At 34.5% G+C, this 19,980-nt stretch overlaps 1 protein-coding gene across 1 annotated transcript in view; it reads left to right on the top strand.

Moving 5' to 3' along the window:
- Positions 1–896: 896 nt before the first annotated feature.
- The window catches only part of LOC137635922 (kinesin-like protein KIF28P), a gene marked incomplete at its 3' end in the record, with an annotated part of 29,840 nt that continues 10,756 nt past the window's right edge, over positions 897–19,980 (top strand). The window contains 11 exon segments of the mRNA XM_068368363.1: positions 897–963; positions 5,697–6,130; positions 10,175–10,307; positions 11,206–11,388; positions 11,784–12,003; positions 12,257–12,380; positions 13,723–13,861; positions 15,327–15,494; positions 17,381–17,508; positions 17,907–18,076; positions 19,433–19,567. Coding sequence (XP_068224464.1) covers positions 897–963; positions 5,697–6,130; positions 10,175–10,307; positions 11,206–11,388; positions 11,784–12,003; positions 12,257–12,380; positions 13,723–13,861; positions 15,327–15,494; positions 17,381–17,508; positions 17,907–18,076; positions 19,433–19,567 — 1,901 coding nt within the window.

The raw sequence follows: 19,980 nt of genomic DNA on the forward strand, positions 1-19,980 counted from the left end.
TATATATATATATATATATATATATATATATATTTATATATATATATATATATATTCTAATATAGGCCTTTTAAGCAAACATCCCCGAGACGTCAAAGGTTTAAATCAATTGTTGAGGGTAATACCTTTGGCAAATACGCAATAAGATTGAAAATAACTATGAGGGAATTAAAATAACCTATAATTCATACAGGCACGACTGGCTTCCACAAATTACCTAGAATTATTTGACATATGACAATGAATAATTCTTACAGTGGAAAACTTGAAGATAAAATTTTCACGGTAGACTTTTCTTGCGAGTATATAAGATTTTCACTTGTTCCAGTGGATGATACTCATTTGTAAGAAAAGGAACAGTTTTATATTAATAATTAGTTTGAATATCAACTATTATAATAGTGTGATTGATGAAAGAGTATTTCATACAGGAAAAATATTTATATTCATGAAAAAATACCAACAATAATCTTGAATTTTTCTTTCCGTAGATTGGGAAAAAATTACTTTTAGAAGTACTGTAATTGAGATATTACGAGTATATAAGCAATGCTTGGCCTATTATATAATTTTGTGTATTATATCATCCCATTATGTGGTTCTTAAACTGTATTATAGCCTGGTTAACACTGTGTGTTATCACAGGTATGTGTAACTCATATTGTTTACATTTTCTTTCAGAGCATCATAGACACAACAAACTTCGAGAGGCTTCGCGCGAGTTTGAGTTTCATGGTGACTCTAGCCCAGGGTTCCCATGTGGTGCCTAAACGGAGGCGGCGAAAGACAAGTGAATAACTACGAACGAAGATAGTTTTTAAGATAAAAGCGAAAATAATCAAGAAAATACTTTAAAAAGAACTTTTTATAGCGGAGACGAACTAAGAAAATCCAACATGGCGGAAGAGGAGAATGTCAAGTGGCCGTCAGGGTTCGACCATTCATATCCTTTTATATATCAGTGTAAGTTTTCAAGCGGAGAGAGAGAGAGAGAGAGAGAGAGAGAGAGAGAGAGGAGAGAAGAGAGAGAGAGAGAGAATGAATTTTGACATGAAGATAATGTTGAATTGGTAGTTTACTGTATATCGAGAGAGAGAGAGAGAGAGAGAGAGAGAGAGAGAGAGGAGAGAGAGAGAGAGAGAGAGAGAGAGAGAGAGAGAGAGTTTTGGACACAAGATAATGTTGAATTATTGGTTTTATATAGGTGGTGTGTGTGTGTGTGTGTGTGTGTGTGTGTGTGTGTGTGTGTGTGTGTGTGTATGTGTGTGTGTGTGTGTGTGTGTGTGTGTGAGAGAGAGAGAGAGAGAGAGGAGAGAGAGAGAGGAGAGGAGAGAGAGAGAGAGAGAGATAATTTTGACACAAAATAATGTTGAATTAATAGTGCCAAATGTTTTTATACAAATGTGTTCTTAATCATGTCATGATCGAAATGTATTTTTCTTTGGATCACGTTTATGTGTGCGTGTGTGTGTGTGATAATGAATGCACAGGTATTTTTAATATATGAAAATGGGTGATATACTTTTCTTAATGTATTGATTAGCATACATAAATGTGTATACGTAAAATAGTGTATGTAGGAAGGAATACAGAGAACTATAGTGTCATAGTCTATGTATGGATCAATCTGAAAAGAAACTTGAAAGAAAAAAAGAGAATTTATAAAAAGAATGAACTGAAAAATATATAAAAAAGAGGAATTCCAGATAAAGAAAATAAAAGATGAAAAGTAACTATACCTTAAATTCAGATGGAAACTTACAAACTAGAAAAACAAAAAACTGAAAAAATGAAAATAGCAACGAAGGAAAAATAAAAACTTACATAAAAGTTACTATTTCAAAGTAAAACCTTCAAAAATTCTCTTAAATCATCGCGATAAAATCACATCAAAGAGCCTTTCCTTCCATGTTAGTAAAATCAATGTACCTATCAGAACACCACTATAGAGTATCACTCGAGTAAACGGAACACTTAATCTCCTGATGTTGGCTTGATAGTCATGCAAACGCCGCTGAAGAAGCCAAGGGGAAGATGTGATAAAGACTACAGGGTTAATTGGATAAAAGTGGAAACAGTAGGTAAAGGAAGAGTGGTTTTAGAATGAAAAAGGGAAGGGACAGAAGTTGAAATAGTAGGTAAAGGAAGAGTGGTTTTAGAATGACAGAGGGAGGGGACAGAAGGGGAAATAGTATGTAAAGGAAGAGTGGTTTTAGAATGACTAAGGGAAGGGACAGAAGTTGAAATAGTAGGTAAATGGAAGAGTGATTTTAGAATGACAGAGGGAGGGGACAGAAGGGGAAATAGTATGTAAAGGAAGAGGGGTTTTAGAATGACTAAGGGAAGGGACCGAAGGGGAAATAGTATGTAAAGGAAGAGTGGTTTTAGAATAACAAAGGGAAGGGACAGAAATTGAAATATCAGATGAAAGGAAGAGTGGTTTTAGAATGACAAAGGGAAGGGACAGAAGTTGAAATATCAGGTAAAAGGAAGTGGTTTTAGAATGACAAAGGGAAAGGACAGAAGTTGAAATATCAGATAAAAGGAAGTGGTTTTAGAATGACAAAGGGAAAGGACAGAAGTTGAAATATCAGATAAAAGGAAGTGGTTTTAGAATGACAAAGGGAAAGGACAGAAGTTGAAATATCAGATAAAAGGAAGTGGTTTTAGAATGACAAAGGGAAGGGACAGAAGTTGAAATATCAGGTAAAAGGAAGAGTGGTTTTAGAATGACAGAGGGAAGGGACAGAAGTTGAAATAGTAAGTAAATGGAAGAATGGTTTTAGAATGACAAAGGGAATACTTGGTAAATAAGATGTATTTAAAAGGACAAATATCATAATAAAGGAAGAGTGGTTTTAGAATGATAAATGGAAGTTGTATAGCATTTTAGATTGCTGTAGTCAGCCAATTTAATGTATTTCAACGATGGACAAAAATAAGAATGTAATAAATTTTGAAAACTAGATTCAAAATGGAACTTTCAAGATGATATTACAGAGAACCATCACCTTTCATTGAAATTTGATCCTGGCTAATTCAAAATCCCAAATTATCCAACAAAAACTAACCTGCAAGCCACTGTAATTGTAAATCAAACTAAGAAAATAAAAAAAAAAGAAAAAAAATACCAAGGCAGTTTTTTTTGCAAAACAAAGTTGTAATACAGTATACAACTATCTAAAATATAATTCAATACATATTATTGCATGCATGTATTAAACGTTGGTAATTTAGCATATACTTGTTTAAGTAAACTGTTTAAAAATAGCCTTTGATTACTTTAACAAAAGAGCTTGACCAAAATATCGAAAATATGCTTTGTAAGATTTGTAAATATACTAAAATCTTTGAAAATAATAAGCCATCAAGATAGATTACAGAAAAAAATACTTGAATCGCAATATTGGCCAATCTTACACCTGCGCTGGAAGCGCGCAAGAGCGTCCTGTCGCGCAAGAGCGTCCTGTCAACCCTGACACCCTTTAGTTTATGTGACCTAGAGAAAAGAGTGGAGAGCCGTTCTATAAGTTGTGCCTGTTGTCAGGGTATCCGATGTAAACATTGAGCGTGGAAGGTGCGAATATTATTTCGGTAGTTTTCGTTGACTTTATGAATGTTTCGTTCGATCGATACAGCTTTTTTTCTTGTTATTCTTTCATATTTAAAATGTTAAATAGTTTATCAATATGGGTAATATATTTATGAAAATGTAAATAGATTAGAACTAGTTTTTCGTAAGTTCGGTAATGTTTATAATGTTAAAATTGTTTAATTACTAAAATATACAAGTGAATCAGCATAAATTTGGCTACTCTGCTTATCATATTTATACTTAATATTTAAAAGAAAATATTAGTACACAGCAATTTGTGGCTAACTGGCCAAAATGCACAATTAACGAAGCACTATAAACTATCATTCTTCGTAGAGTAAATCTTCGAAAATGAGTTCAATATGAAAGTCAAAAGAGAAATTGGATATGTTTAATATAGCATATTAAAATAATGTAGTTGACACGTAATTGCTAAGACTATATCCTTCTATATAACGAAAATCTAAAGGAAATGTATGTAAACAAACGACCTTGGTATCTATGGAAACGAAACTAAAAAAAAGAAAGAAAAATTGGATATGTTTAATATAGCAGATTAAAGCATCAATCTAGATTAAAGCTAATTGTTAAAACTATATCCTTCTATAACAAAAAACTAAATCCACGAACCTAAAGAAAATTTATGTAAACAAACGACCTTGGTATCTATGGACAGCGTGCTTAAAGTAATACGTTCAAGCTGTCCTTAGGGAATATTACTGAGCGAATATCCAACATCATAGTAGCCTCCAATTCGTTTGTGTCAAAAATGAACGATAGATCGCAGTACATTTTAATAATTAATAGCGTCATAAGTGTTTATTGATCGTAAGTTAAGAACGCAAGCAATAGACTACGATACAATTCGTATGGAGGTAATACAGTTGATGGCAGACTATTGTAGACTGTATGAATTGTTTTGTTAAGTTAAAAACTTTGTTTTAAAGAAAAATTTAAGTAGATATTGTCCAATCTTAACCATTTAAAATGTTAGTTTTTTATCGTGAATATTAAGTAAAGAAAAAAAAATAAGTATGGAGTGCAGTAAAGTATTAAATTTAGGCAATCAAAATGTTACGAAGTTTTGCGTGGATTTTAAGGAAAAAACAAAGTATGGAGTGCAGTAAACAGTTGAAATTAGGCAATCAAAATGTTGGGAAGTTTTGCGTGAACTTTAAGTAAAATAACAAAGTATTGAGAAATGAAAAATATTAAACTTCGGCAATTATACTGTAGATTATGATATGAATTATACAAGTACGTATTTCTAGAGAGAGAGAGAGAGAGAGAGAGAGAGAGAGAGAGAGAGAGAGAGAGAGAGAGAGAGAGAGAGAGAGAGAGAGAGAGAGAGAGAGAGAGAGATACCAAACACTATCAACCATATATACACGAAATTAAGTGTTTATCTCAAAATGAGTTTAAATTTAACTAATAAAATAGCTCTTTGGGCTACTTACGTCACACTTATGATTATAAGAATATAAAAACATAATTATGAGATTAAGATTGTGTGACTATGATTATGGGATTGTGAGTATGACTGGGATCGTGAGATTATGATTGTGAGTATGATTGAGATTGTGAGATTATGAGATCATGTTTTAGATTGTGAGATTATGATTAGATAGTGAGACATGATTAGGATTGTAAAATTATGACTTGGATTGTGAGATTAAGATAAGCGAGAGTGAAATCATGATTATGACAAGACTATGAAAACCTTATTAGGAGTTTATGATCACGTGACTAGAATTATGCAATATGAAACTGGATTGATTATAGGTCTTTATACTTGCAAATAATGTCTCCCTAGAACAAAAGTTGCAATGCTTCATATAAAACCAATATTATTGAAGATTGAATTGATAGCATGTAATTTAAACCACAGCAGAATTTGAGATAACGCTTTACTAAAAGACAGATGAATATCATTCCATATAATTTTAAAAAAAAATATTTTCACTAAAATACCCCAAAAAGTAATTATCAAAATTTAAATTAATTCCATTCTTTGTAAAAACAAAATGTTACTATCAAATTCAATAACAGAAATCTTTATTTCTCAAGTGACATACCCGGTATGTTCAATGAAAAACATAAGGCTTAGTACATGCACCAAAAAGCAATACCCCATTGTCGATCAGATCAACCCAACACCCTCTAAAGATAAAATTAACTCATTACCTTGTATTAATTCTAATTTACCAACAAAATCGATGCATTCCTTCAACAAAAATATCAATAAATTCAATATCAAACTATAAAAAACTAGGAAAATTCAAACTTGAAAAAAATATCTACAAATTACGAAAATCAAGTTCCTTAACCAACCCTCACAACAAACGCGAGCTGACCCGTAAAGCGAAGAACATCATTCAAATGAAAGGAAAGATCACTACTGTCACCAATCCAGATGACGCAAATGACGTCAAGAGCTTCACATATGACTACTCCTACTGGAGTTTTGACGGGAGCAAGGAGGAGTCCAACGGATACTTCGCCAAGGATTCGCCTAGCTCCAACTTCGCTGATCAGGTACAGTCGGCATTGGTATTTGCTAGCCAATTATTATTTTTGTTATTTTCAGGATTTTCATCTGGAATTTCAATATCCACTGGATGGATGGGTACATGGAATTTAGGAAATACGGCTGGCGCAGGGGCCTGCGAGGTCATTTTGCGCTTGGGTGAAACATAGGGGTATAATGTTGCGGTCCCAGTATGGCGTGTAATAGAGGTTAAGCAGCAAGATGGGAGTAGTGACAGACTTGGTAGAAGGGTTAGAGGTGGGGACAGACTTGGTAGAAGGGTTAGAGGTGGGGACAGACTTGGTAGAAGGGTTAGAGGTGGGGACAGACTTGGTAGAAGGGTTAGAGGTGGGGACAGACTTGGTAGAAGGGTTAGAGGTGGGGACAGACTTGGTAGAAGGGTTAGAGGTGGGGACAGACTTGGTAGAAGGGTTAGAGGTGGGGACAGACTTGGTAGAAGGGTTAGAGGTGGGGACAGACTTGGTAGAAGGGTTAGAGGTGGGGACAGACTTGGTAGAAGGGTTAGAGGTGGGGACAGACTTGGTAGAAGGGTTAGAGGTGGGGACAGACTTGGTAGAAGGGTTAGAGGTGGGGACAGACTTGGTAGAAGGGTTAGAGGTGGGGACAGACTTGGTAGAAGGGTTAGAGGTGGGGACAGACTTGGTAGAAGGGTTAGAGGTGGGGACAGACTTGGTAGAAGGGTTAGAGGTGGGGACAGACTTGGTAGAAGGGTTAGAGGTGGGGACAGACTTGGTAGAAGGGTTAGAGGTGGGGACAGACTTGGTAGAAGGGTTAGAGGTGGGGACAGACTTGGTAGAAGGGTTAGAGGTGGGGACAGACTTGGTAGAAGGGTTAGAGGTGGGGACAGACTTGGTAGAAGGGTTAGAGGTGGGGACAGACTTGCTAGAAGGGTTAGAGGTGGGGACAGACTTGCTAGAAGGGTTAGAGGTGGGGACAGACTTGCTAGAAGGGTTAGAGGTGGGGACAGACTTGCTAGAAGGGTTAGAGGTGGGGACAGACTTGCTAGAAGGGTTAGAGGTGGGGACAGACTTGCTAGAAGGGTTAGAGGTGGGGACAGACTTGGTAGAAGGGTTAGAGGTGGGGACAGACTTGGTAGAAGGGTTAGAGGTGGGGACAGACTTGGTAGAAGGGTTAGAGGTGGGGACAGACTTGGTAGAAGGGTTAGAGGTGGGGACAGACTTGCTAGAAGGGTTAGAGGTGGGGACAGACTTGGTAGAAGGGTTAGAGGTGGGGACAGACTTGGTAGAAGGGTTAGAGGTGGGGACAGACTTGCTAGAAGGGTTAGAGGTGGGGACAGACTTGCTAGAAGGGTTAGAGGTGGGGACAGACTTGCTAGAAGGGTTAGAGGTGGGGACAGACTTGGTAGAAGGGTTAGAAGTGGGAACAGGCATAGTAGAAGGCTTAGAAGTGGGAACAGGCATAGTAGAAGGCTTAGAAGTGGGGACAAAACAAAACTACTGTAATAAATTTCAAAGGAAAACCTACAGGGTTTTTCAAGGTTTCCTACTGCAGTTATACCAAAATCCTATACCTCAATGAACAATAAAACCTTAATGTCTAAGAAGCAATCTTTTATAGCTGAATAATATATTCTAGTTATATATTTCCACTAATTTTTACCACCGGCTGCAAGCTTAAAAGTCCACAATAATGTAAGCCACTGGGTTTGAGTTTTGATAGAAAACTACCAGATATATTACATTATCTGAAATCATTTTTCTGATATAGATATAAATAATTGAAGAAAAAAAATATTAAATATTTATAAATCCATGAATGGATATTTGCCAACACACCAAACAAAAACAAAAATAAACTACAAATAAACAACAGACCTTAATAAACGCTTTAAATTTATCATATGTGTTAAAGATTAAGTTATTTTAAGAATATTCATAAACCGTACTATCTAAAGGTGTCATTACCCTGACACTGTATTCTTACTATACCTTGACAAGGCTTCGTTACAAACCAGACTTCTCCTCACACTATCGAAAGTCTTATTATAGTTTATTCATTAACTCTATTCTCTTCAACTCTAGGTTCTCAATCTTGTTTTATTTAAAATACACTGATCTTAAGGTAGATTTCCGAGCTATGCAAGGATAGGTCATTACTCCTCTCAAGGTTGACTTCTGAGATATGTAAGGATAAGTCATTACTCCTCTCAAGGCTGATTTCCGAGCTATGCAAGGATAAGTCATTACTCCTCTCAAGGTTGACTTCCGAGATATGTAAGGATAAGTCATTACTCCTCTCAAGGCTGATTTCCGAGCTATGCAAGGATAAGTCATTACTCCTCTCAAGGTTGACTTCCGAGATATGTAAGGATAAGTCATTACTCCTCTCAAGGCTGATTTCCGAGCTATGCAAGGATAAGTCATTACTCCTCTCAAGGTTGACTTCCGAGATATGTAAGGATAAGTCATTACTCCTCTCAAGGCTGATTTCCGAGCTATGCAAGGATAAGTCATTACTCCTCTCAAGGTTGACTTCCGAGATATGTAAGGATAAGTCATTACTCCTCTCAAGGCTGACTTCCGAGCTATGCAAGGATAAGTCATTACTCCTCTCAAGGTTGACTTCCGAGATATGTAAGGATAAGTCATTACTCCTCTCAAGGCTGACTTCCGAGCTATGCAAGGATAAGTCATTACTCCTCTCAAGGTTGACTTCCGAGATATGTAAGGATAAGTCATTACTCCTCTCAAGGCTGATTTCCGAGCTATGCTAGGATAAGTCATTACTCCTCTCAAGGTTGACTTCCGAGATATGTAAGGATAAGTCATTACTCCTCTCAAGGCTGATTTCCGAGCTATGCAAGGTTTAAGTCATTACTCCACCCCATGTATTATATTGGATAGTGCTCTCGATAAGTAGTTTGCCATGTTGTTCTTGACTCCACATCTGCAAAACTTAGATATTAATAGAAATAAATCATAACTTCATATATCTGGTACTTCTTATCTTCCTTCTATTTCCACTCAAGGCAATCAAGTCTTATATCATCTGTGGAGGCAACGAACTCTGATGAAGATGACTTTAAACTAGATTTTTTCAAGGAATTCATTCTGAAAAATTCTAAAGTTATACATAGCAATAGAATAAACAGTTCTACTTATACAAATAAATAACACAAAAACTTTACCCTTGGTAATATAGAAAAAAAGTACTACATTTAACATGGAATTTACATTGAATTTAAAAAAAAAAAATAAAAAAACCCAAAATATCTCACGAGCTTAAAAAAAATTCCAGCATAAAAATAAACTAACATCAGTAAAGATCTCAAAAGATATAAAGAACCTTTGATTCTAGACAGTCTAAATGACTTACTGTGCTCACATGCTAAAAGCCTTGTACTTTACTTTTCAGATAATGGATTAGACATGAAAGTTTGCATCAATAGTTAATCCAGAGTTTATAGATTATATACAGAGTCCACAACTGTAGAACATTACTCTTAACACTGCAAATATAATGGCTATGAATATACATTCATATTGGGTTATAAATATTTAATTAGATCATAACTATTGATAATTGTTGCATTGGAAGATTCATATAGTATACTTGACCATATATATTCTGTAATGCGATATATAAGAAATAAAATATATAATACATTACAGATTGCCAAACAAAATTTTCTTTAATTCAAGCTTTTTCAAATTGTCAATCAAAGGTAATTTAGATAAACATAAAAAAATCCCAGAAAATATGTCAAAACTATAAAAGATAAGATTTTACTAATAGAAAAAATATAAGGGAGGAATATTAAAATAACTTTTCAAAAGTTATATTTTGATTCCTTTGGTAAAATTTGTTAAATTTCATAGAATAAATTTTGTTTAAAAAAAAAAAAATTTAGAGACACTTTGTTTTCTTATGCAAATAACTAATTATTCTCATGTAGCTTTTAACTTTACCTAGATATGGAAAAGAGCAATCAGTTACTTACACTAATACCATTTTTCGATATTAGTTATTAATACAAATTAAGAACTTAACTTCAAACTTTCATTTTCCAGCAACAAGTTTACAATGACCTTGGAGCCGGGGTCTTGAAAAATGCCTGGGATGGATACAACACTTCACTCTTTGCCTATGGCCAAACAGGGTCAGGCAAATCCTGGTCTGTTATTGGCTATGGAGCAAATAAAGGTAAGAATTTATATCCATGAGTATTATGAGACCTTGAAAAGTATTAAAGTTAAATTATGTACTTAACCAATTGATTTATAAAAAACAGGGCTTAGAAATATTCAAGCTGACCTCATTAAGAGTCAAGGATTGAGTAGCTACATTAAAGATTTGATTTATAAAAACCATGACCAGGGCTTAGAAATATTCAGCTGACCTTATTTAAGAGTCAAGGTTTGAGTAGCTATTTTAAAGATTTGATTTATAAAAACCATGAACAGGGCTAAGAAATATTCAAGCTTACCTTATTAAGAGTCAAGGTTTGAGTGGCTACGTTCAAGATTTGATTTATAAAAACCATGAACAGGGCTTAGAGATATTCAGTTCACTTTATTAAGAGTCAAGGTTTGAGTGGCTACTTTAAAGATTTGATTTATAAAAACCATGACCAGGGCTTAGAAATATTCAGCTGACCTTAAGAGTCAAGGTTTGAGTAGCTATTTTAAAGATTTGATTTATAAAAACCATGACCAGGGCTTAGAAATATTCAGCTTACCTTATTTAAGAGTCAAGGTTTGAGTGGCTACTTTTAAAGATTTGATTTATAAAAACCATGACCAGGGTTTAGAAATATTCAGCTTACCTTATCAAGAAAGTTTGAGTAGCTATTTTAAAGATTTGATTTATAAAAACCATGAACAGGGCTAAGAAATATTTAAGCTTACCTTATTAAGAGTCAAGGTTTGAGTGGCTACTTTTAAAGATTTGATTTATAAAAACCATGACCAGGGGTTAGAAATATTCAGTTCACTTGAGTCAAGGTTTGAGTAGCCATAGATCATACTCTGGCCCAAGAGAGACCGGGTTGAAGATAAAAGTATAGATGTAGCCATCTGTTACCGACCTCCTCAATCTACAGGCATCGTCCCTCTGCTGTGCGAAGAGCTCTTCAAAGGAATAGCGGAGAAGAAAGGCCAGGCAGAGTTCGAGGTGCGGTTTAGCATGCTGGAGATCTACAACGAGGTGGTCCGCGATCTTCTTGATCCTTCCGGGAAGAAAAAAGGTCTCAAGATCCGACAGCACAACAAGAGAGGATTCTACGGTTAGTTTCTTTCTGGATTCTACGGTTAGTTTCTTTCAGAGGAAACCAGAACTGGGGACATATCCCTATGGATGTTTTGGAATAAGAATATAGTTATAACTTGGCATAGGTTAATGTTGATAAGCATGGTCTCAAAATTTAGGGGTATGGGGCTTAAATTTCTGCCAATTAAAAGGTCATAGAACAAAGTCTTAAATATTGAGGGTTATGGTACTTGATCTATGCTTACCAAAAGCCCCAAGGCCTACAGATAACTAGGGGGTTATGGGTCCAGGCTAATTTTGATGGTTTTATTGACAGAAGGGATTATTTTGGTGCAATTACCTACCATTTTATCCTTTACATAGTACATCTATAAAACTAATACTTATAAATTTGCTCTTAAAAATTTGCAGCCGAGGGTCTGAAGATGGCCCTAGTGTCCAGCTACGAGGAGATCCAACAGAAAATGAACGAGGGAACGGTCAACCGCACCATCGCCTCGACCAACATGAACGCGACCTCGTCTCGCGCTCACACCATCGTCGGGATAAATTTCACACAGAAGTTCAAAAATGAGGCAGGGCAGGAGACTGCAAAGTCTGCTATTGTGAACCTGGTGGATTTGGCTGGAAGGTAAGCCTCAGCTCTATGAAATCTGGCTATGGGTTGAGTTGTCTTTCATTTTCAAAGACTTTCATGGGAATGGACTAAAAGTATATTGAAAAAGAACATTATAATGTAGATCCATAAGTAGAAGTGATGAAAGATTAATAAACTCCTATATTTTCAACTTAAAAGATTATTAAAACGGAACTTACAAACTTACGTGTAACTAACATCTATCAAAGTCCCCCACCAATCACACAGCTCCGTTTTCTTTCTCCAGCGAGCGAGTAGAGAGCACAGGTGCCACTGGAGCTCGTCTGAAGGAAGGAGCTGGCATCAATCAGTCCCTGTCTTGCCTAGGCAACTGCATCCATGCTCTAGCAGAGCAATCAAACGGCAAACAGGTACAGACATTAGTTAAATGAAATGTTGCACGAAATGTTAAACTTCATCCTTTACCAAAAGAAATAAGGAACGTTGCATGTTTTCAATAGATGTTTCTGGATAACTAATATTTCAATTCATATCACATATGCATGATATACTCAAAATGCAACTATAAAGCATCCAATAATTAATGAAGTTGCATGTCAATAGTGTTGAATAAAAACTTTCATTGATTTATTAAATTATTGAGGCATGTGATAGTAATAACTTGTTAAACTTGAATTCTCTTCTCACAAATTAAGCAAGCGATATTAAACAAAATTTATGAACAAAATCGAATCAAAAGCATGTCTATAAAATTTCCGCACAATTCTATTGATTTCTTCCAGTGACCACTAGTTTTAAGCATGATTTATACCTTTACCAGGCGCATTCTCTTTATATTTTAACATCATTCTCTCCAACACTTAATTTCTATAAATCTAAAAGCACAATTTTATCAAACTGGGTCTTTTCAGTCAAACGAGCCAATAGTTAAAGGATACAACAGACGGGTAAGTGGTACAAAAACTAATTCAGTTTGTGAATCCCAATTTCAAATTTTCTTGGTTCAGGATAAGAAGATTTAAAAAAAACAAAAACAAATACAAAGATTAAACCTAAGGTTACTCTAGTGATTTTTAATACTTTGGAAAAAACGTATTACAGTAAACTGCAAAAGTATAAATATTACAGTAAATTGCAAGAAAGTTTCTGTGAATTGCAAAATTACAGTAAACTGCAAAAAAAGTATTACAGTGAACTGCAAAAATATAAATATTACAGTAAATTGCAAGAATGTTTTACTGTGAATTGCAAAAAAAAGGTTATTACAGAAAACTGCAAAAAAAGTATTACAGTGAACTGCAAAAAACTAAATATTACAGTAAATTGCAAGAAAGTTTTACTGTGAATTGCAAAAAAAGTTTATTACAGTAAACTGCAAAAAAAAGTATTACAGTAAACTGCAAAAAAATAAATATTACAGTAAATTGCAAGAAAGTTTCTGTAAATTGCAAAAAAAAATTTATCACAGTAAACTGCAAAATAAGTTATCACAGTAAACTGCAAAATGAGTATCACTGTAAATTGCAAATATATATTACAGTAAATCCAAATATATTTCATATGTAAAAAATATCCTTATCCTTTGCAGAAGTATCAGAGATAGGATAAGCACTAGGAATAAGTTAACCTCTCATAATATTGTTGAAGGAGTCATCAACTTCAATGAATTCTGGTCTAAGGAAAAAGCTTAATTGTAAATTGAACCCCTCCAAATAAAACTTTCCAAATCTAACATCCTAAATAATCCTTCAGGCTCGAGTTCCATACAGAGACTCTGCTCTGACCAAACTCCTGATGAACGCCCTAGGAGGAAACAGCAAGACCATAATGATAGCAGCCATTTCTCCAGCTGATATCAATTATGACGAGACCTTGTCTACTCTTAGATACGGTGAGGACCATTGTATTGATTTCCTTTTGGAAGTATTGATTCAGTTTTATGTTTAACGGAGCTACGCCCATTCAGCTTATGCTTAACAGAGCTACTATGATTTGGTTAATAAAAGAACAGTAGTGCTTCTTTATAAACTAAGAAAATAACTATAGGATTCATTTAAAATATAAAACGGACATATGATTCGGTTTACAGTTAAAACAGAACAACAATGATTCTGCTTACTGTTAAAACAGTACAGCAAGGATTCTGTTTAGAATTAAAACAGAACGTCAATTATTCTATTTACTGCTCAGCCAGAACTTCAATGATTCTGTTGAAGCAGAACTTCAATGATTCTGTTTAATCTTGAAACAGAGCTGCAATTATTCGGTTTAAACTTCAAAACAGAACATCAATGATTCTGTTTTAAGTTAAAACAGAACACCAATGATTCTATTTTAAGTTAAAACAGATCATCAATGATTCTGTTTTATCTTAAAAACAGAATATCAACGATTCTGTTTTAAGTTAAAACAGAACATCAATGATTCTGTTTTAACTTAAAACAGAACATCAATGATTCTGTTTTAATTTTAAAACAGAACATCAATAATTCCGTTTTAACAAAACAGAACATCAAAAGATTAATTTAACACAAAACAGGACAGCAATGTATCTGTCAGTTTAAAGCACCACCACAAGAATTTTACATAAGAGCAAATCTTACATTAATGCCAGTAGATAAATACACACAATACTTCATTCGTTTTAAAAGAGAAAATAAACTTCCATAGTATTTTTCCTTAACCTGTTATAAACGAAATAAAACCCTTAATTGGGTCTAAGTTATAATCAATAAAAAACCCCAGAAAATTAAATTATTATTGGTGTTTTATAACCATTAATATTAATCTTTTGCTCTTTAGCAGATCGAGCTAAACAGGTCTTGAATTACGATCAATAAAAAAATATATGTTAATCATTACATTAAATTACACCATTTTCCGTTTATGATAAATGAAAGTTACAAATTTTTAAAAGAACCTCCATGTAAGCCTTTTTAAAAATTTGTAACTTTTTTGAAGATGAAGGAAGGTGGTCCCTATATGTTAATTATTAGATTAAATTACACAATTTTCCGTGTATGTATGATAAATGAAAGTTACAAATTCTAAAAGAACATTTTTTTAAGTCTTTTTAAAAATTTGTAACTTTTTTGAAGATGAAGGGAGATGGTACCTTCGAAAGCTGAAAATATATTTCAATTTTTCATAAATTGCAGGTTATTTCATTAGTTGAAAACTAAAACTTTTACAAATATTAAAAAGCACATTTTTGTACGTTATTTTAAAAATTTGTAACTTTTTTAATTAGGGAGATAATCCCTTCGAAAGCTGAAAATATAATTTTTCATAAATTGCGGGTTTATTTCATTAGTTAATTTGTTGTTTTTATAAATTACTATTTTTTTTTTCTTTAGCTGACAGAGCTAAACAGATCAAGACCAAAGCGACCGTGAACGAAGACCCGACGGAGAAGCTGTTGAGGGAACTGAAGGAGGAAAACGAGAAACTGAAGAAGATGATGACGGGAGGAAAGATAGACACCAGCTTGGTCGATGTTGATGGGGATGGAATTGATGACAGGGGTAAGACAGAAGGGGGTTTTGTAACCCCAGGTTGTGATATAACTCTCAATCAATAGATACAGGTCGTGTGGTTGTGAAATCAATTTCTTAACAGGGCATTATAACGCCAGGTTGTGATTAAACTCACAATCAATAGATACAGGTTATGTGGTTGTGAAATCAATTTCTTAGGACATTTGGGATAAGGGAGAAGGGGTATTTGTAATGCCAGGTTGTGATACAACTCTCAGTCAATAGATACAGGTTGTGTGGTTGTGAAAACCAATTTCTTAACAGGGCATTTAGGATCAGAGAGAAGGGTTATTTGCAACGCCAGGTTGTGATTAAACTCTCAATCAAGAGATACAGGTTGTGTGGTTGTGAAAACCAATTTCTTAACAGGGCATTTGGGTAAGCGAGAAGAGTTATTTGCAACGCCAGGTTGTGATACAACTCTCAATCAATAGATACAGGTTGTGTGGCTGTGAAATCAATTTCTTAACAGGACATTTGGGATAGGAGATGGGTTATAGGTAACGCCAGGTTGTGATTAAACTCTCAATCAAGAGATACAGGTTGTATGGTTGTGAAATAAATTTCTTAACAGGCAATTGCAATGCCAGGTAGGGATAAAACTCAATAAAGAGCTACAGGTTGTGAAATAAATTACTTAACAGGACATTTGGGATAAGAGAGAAGGGCTATTTGCAATGTCAGGTTGTGATACAACACTCAAGAGATGCATATATTTTTTTAATGTTGCAAATAAATAAGACTGAATTTTGCAATGCACGTCAAACTACAGTTGTAGTAAAGAACATTGCAAATACAGTGCCTCATATAGCAATGAATAATATTCACATTACTCTGCAGAACTGTATTGCAATGCAAAATGCAATATGAAACTTTATATCATAATTACAGAAATGCATTTTACATTGCACAGGTCATACTGATAACCAATTCCTCAACATGACATTTGGGATAAGAGAGAAGGGTTATTTGCAATGCCAGGTAGTGGTAAAGTTATCAATCAATTACTACACATTGTGTGATTATGAAATAAATTTAATAGTATATTTAAAATGCCATGTAATTATAAACCAATCAAACAAGGAAACATGTTAATTACGTTAAGGTAATTTGTAACGACAGTTAAAAGATAAATGTTAATCTATCAATTAAAATGTTACAATTAAATATAATACGGATCTGAGCAGTATATGTTGAGTAGGTACATAAATAGTTTTATATTTATAAGTACTGCACTTAACTTTATAGTAACCTGCAATCCTATAATGAACTGTGCAAAACTTAGAAATTTTCATTAAAAACGGTATAAGTCTGGAAAAATTTATTCCAGGAATTTAGTTTTAAAAACAGTTGTGTTGAAAAGAGTGATATTACGGTCACCAACCCGTAAAAGATAAATTTTCATTATAAACTGTATAAGTCTGGAAAAATTTATTCCAGGAATTTAGAGTTTTAAAAACAGTTGTGTCGAAAAGACTGATATTACGGTCACCAACCCGTAAAAGATAATAAAAGTTAAACTTACGGTCGCCTGTATTTTACTGAAATACGGTTGAGAACTATTTTCAAGGAGAATTTCCGAAAAAAATTACGCTTTTTTATAAGTCAATGGTTTTCAGTATGACCTGTGCAATGAAGAATGCAGTGCTATAAATGCACTATGCATTACAACAGTTCTACACAGTACAGTGAGCATTATTCATTGCAATATGATAAACTATTTGCAATCTACTTAACCTGAACTGTAGTTTGATATGCATTGCAAAATTACAGTCTCACTTATTCGTAACATTAAAAAGGTTCTCTGTCTATAAGCAACGCATTTAACTGTCATAAATAAATAACTTGTGTGGTTTCCATCTTTCTCACTCCAGATGCTGATAAACTGAAGAAGAAATGGGAAGAGGAGATGAGGGCTCGAATGATGGAGAATGAGATGGAGATGGCTAATATGAAGAAGACTTACGAAGAGAAACTGAAACAGTCGAAGAAGGACTTCGTGGTAAGTAAAAGAGAGAGAGAGAGAGAGAGAGAGAGAGAGAGAGAGAGAGAGAGAGAGAGAGAGAGAGAGAGAGAGAGAGAGAGAGAGAAAAAGGAGAGAAGAGAAAAGCGAGTAAAAGGAGAGAAGAGAAAAGCGAGTAAAAGGAGAGAGAAGAGAAAAGGGTAAAATGAGAGAGAGAAGAAAAGAGAGTAAAAGTAGAGAGGAGGAGAGACTAAGAAAAAAGTAAGAGAGAGTAAGAGAAAAAAGTAAAAAGAGAAGAGGAAAAAAAAGGGTAAATGAGAGAGAGAGAGAGAGAGAGAGAGAGAGAGAGAGAGAGAGAGAGAGAGAGAGAGAGAGAGAGAGAGAGAGAGAGAGAGAAACCTTAAACCTTAAAAGTAAATCTTTTAAATCTCTCACAGGATCCTTCGATCGTCAAGAAGGAACAAGAAAAGCAGAAAAAGCCACATCTCTACAACTTGAACGTCGATCCTATGCTTTCTGGAAGGATAATTCACATCCTAAAACCAGGAGTGAACACAGTGGGTAACCGGAAAGGAGAGGAGTCCTACATCACAATGGTTGGACCAAGGTAAGGAGTCCTAGGTATTCAAATCAAGCGTAGGGGAAGGCGTTATGTTAAAACAGTTTTAGATGTGCATAGCTAGTCAGTATTTACGTAGGGTGACACATAATAAGTTTATCAACAGATATCACAATCTATCTTGGTCCATAGCCCATTCCTTAAGCCCTGTCCACACGATCAAGCATGCCCGACGGGCAAACAGTGATACCAGGCCACAATAGTTAGTGAGAATGAGGGTTGATGACGTCAGAAGCTGGAAAACTAAAAGCAGGGATATGGCAACACTATATGATGCCAGATCCCTGTCTGTGGTTTTCCAGCTTCTGACGTCATTAACCCTTATTCTTACTAACTATTGTGGTCTGGCATCACTGTTTGCCCGTCAGGCATGCTTGATCGTGTGGACAGGGCTTAAGGAGTGGGCTATGGACCAAGAGAGAATTGAATAAACTATAACTTTAAACTGTAACTGTTCCAAATGTTTGGTTGTTAAAACGTTGGGGGTTGGGGAGGAGGAGATAATTATTTTTTTTATTCCATCATTCAGACTTCAGCAAATGAATTTATTGATTTTAACCAATGTGATTCAGTATATCGAAATTAATGCAAAAGATTGGCACGAGACCTAAGAACCTGTTTATAACCTAAATTTTTTTCCCCATGGAGTTTTTACTTAAAATATTTTAACCTAATTGGAACTAACAGAAATTAACCCTCTACAGATTTTTTATTATCAAAACAGAAAGTTAATTTTAGCTTAGTTGGCACTGTGGAAAATTTATGAAAAAGCTACATAAATTTAGCAAGAAGGAAAAGAAGATCTCGACTAATTCATAACCTTTACCCACAACTTTAACTGGTCCCATAATCCTAAACTCAATATAAATAAGGGTAGAAGAGACTATGGTAAGCAGCTTTTCAAGAAGGGCACTCCAAAATCAAACCATTGTTCTCTGTTCTTAAGTAGTGCCATAGCCTCTGTACCATGGTCTTCCACTGTCTTGGGTTAGAGTTCTCTTGCTTGAGGGCACACTCAGGCACACCATTCTATCTTATTTCACTTCCTCTTGGTTTTTTGATAGTTTATATACAAAAATTTTATTTTAATGTTGTTACTGTTCTTAAAATATTTTATATTTCCTTGTTTCCTTTCCTCACTGGGTTATTTCTCTGTTGGAACCCCTGAGCTTATAACATCCAGCTTTTCCAACTAGGGTAGTAGCTTAGAAAGTAATAATAATAATAATAATAATAATAATAATAATAATAATAATAATAATAATAATAATAAAATACATTGTATATGGTACTGCACCATTCAGAAAAATGATAAAGATAATAAACTTGTTCATCTTATTGCAGCATTCAAGAACAACACGCAGTCCTGACACTGGGCAAGGACAACAAAGTTCACGTGAAGCCAGTGAACACAGACTGCAGAGTAGTGGTCAACGGGTCACCCATCCAGGGAGAAACCACCTTGTGTCATAATGACAGGTCAGTGGAAAGGTCAAAGGTTATGTAAATAGAGATTGCATTGACAAATGCATTTATATAAGAATTCCGGTTTATTTACGAGGTTATAAGTATGACCTGTGCAATGAAGAATGCATTGCTGTAACGGAGAAAATCCAATAAAGTTTTGGGGTCATAAAATTTAAAATTCTCATAGTTTTCCCCCATTTTTTGACCTCATGGTTTTTGGACTGTTCTCGTTTGAACAATTATTGAATTAAACTTATTCTATATATATTTCTGAACTAATTTCTCTTATTTTTTAGAGGATGGGCACTTGTGTCATTAATAAAGGGGTTTGAGCACTTGTGCCGTCAAAATGTCAAAAACAGATTTGAAAATTTTCTTCATAACCAATTTCAATATTTTGTTAGTAACGCTTTTGTCTTAACAGC

Source organism: Palaemon carinicauda, unplaced genomic scaffold, assembly GCF_036898095.1.
Source record: "Palaemon carinicauda isolate YSFRI2023 unplaced genomic scaffold, ASM3689809v2 scaffold1992, whole genome shotgun sequence".
Taxonomy (NCBI): domain Eukaryota; kingdom Metazoa; phylum Arthropoda; class Malacostraca; order Decapoda; family Palaemonidae; genus Palaemon; species Palaemon carinicauda.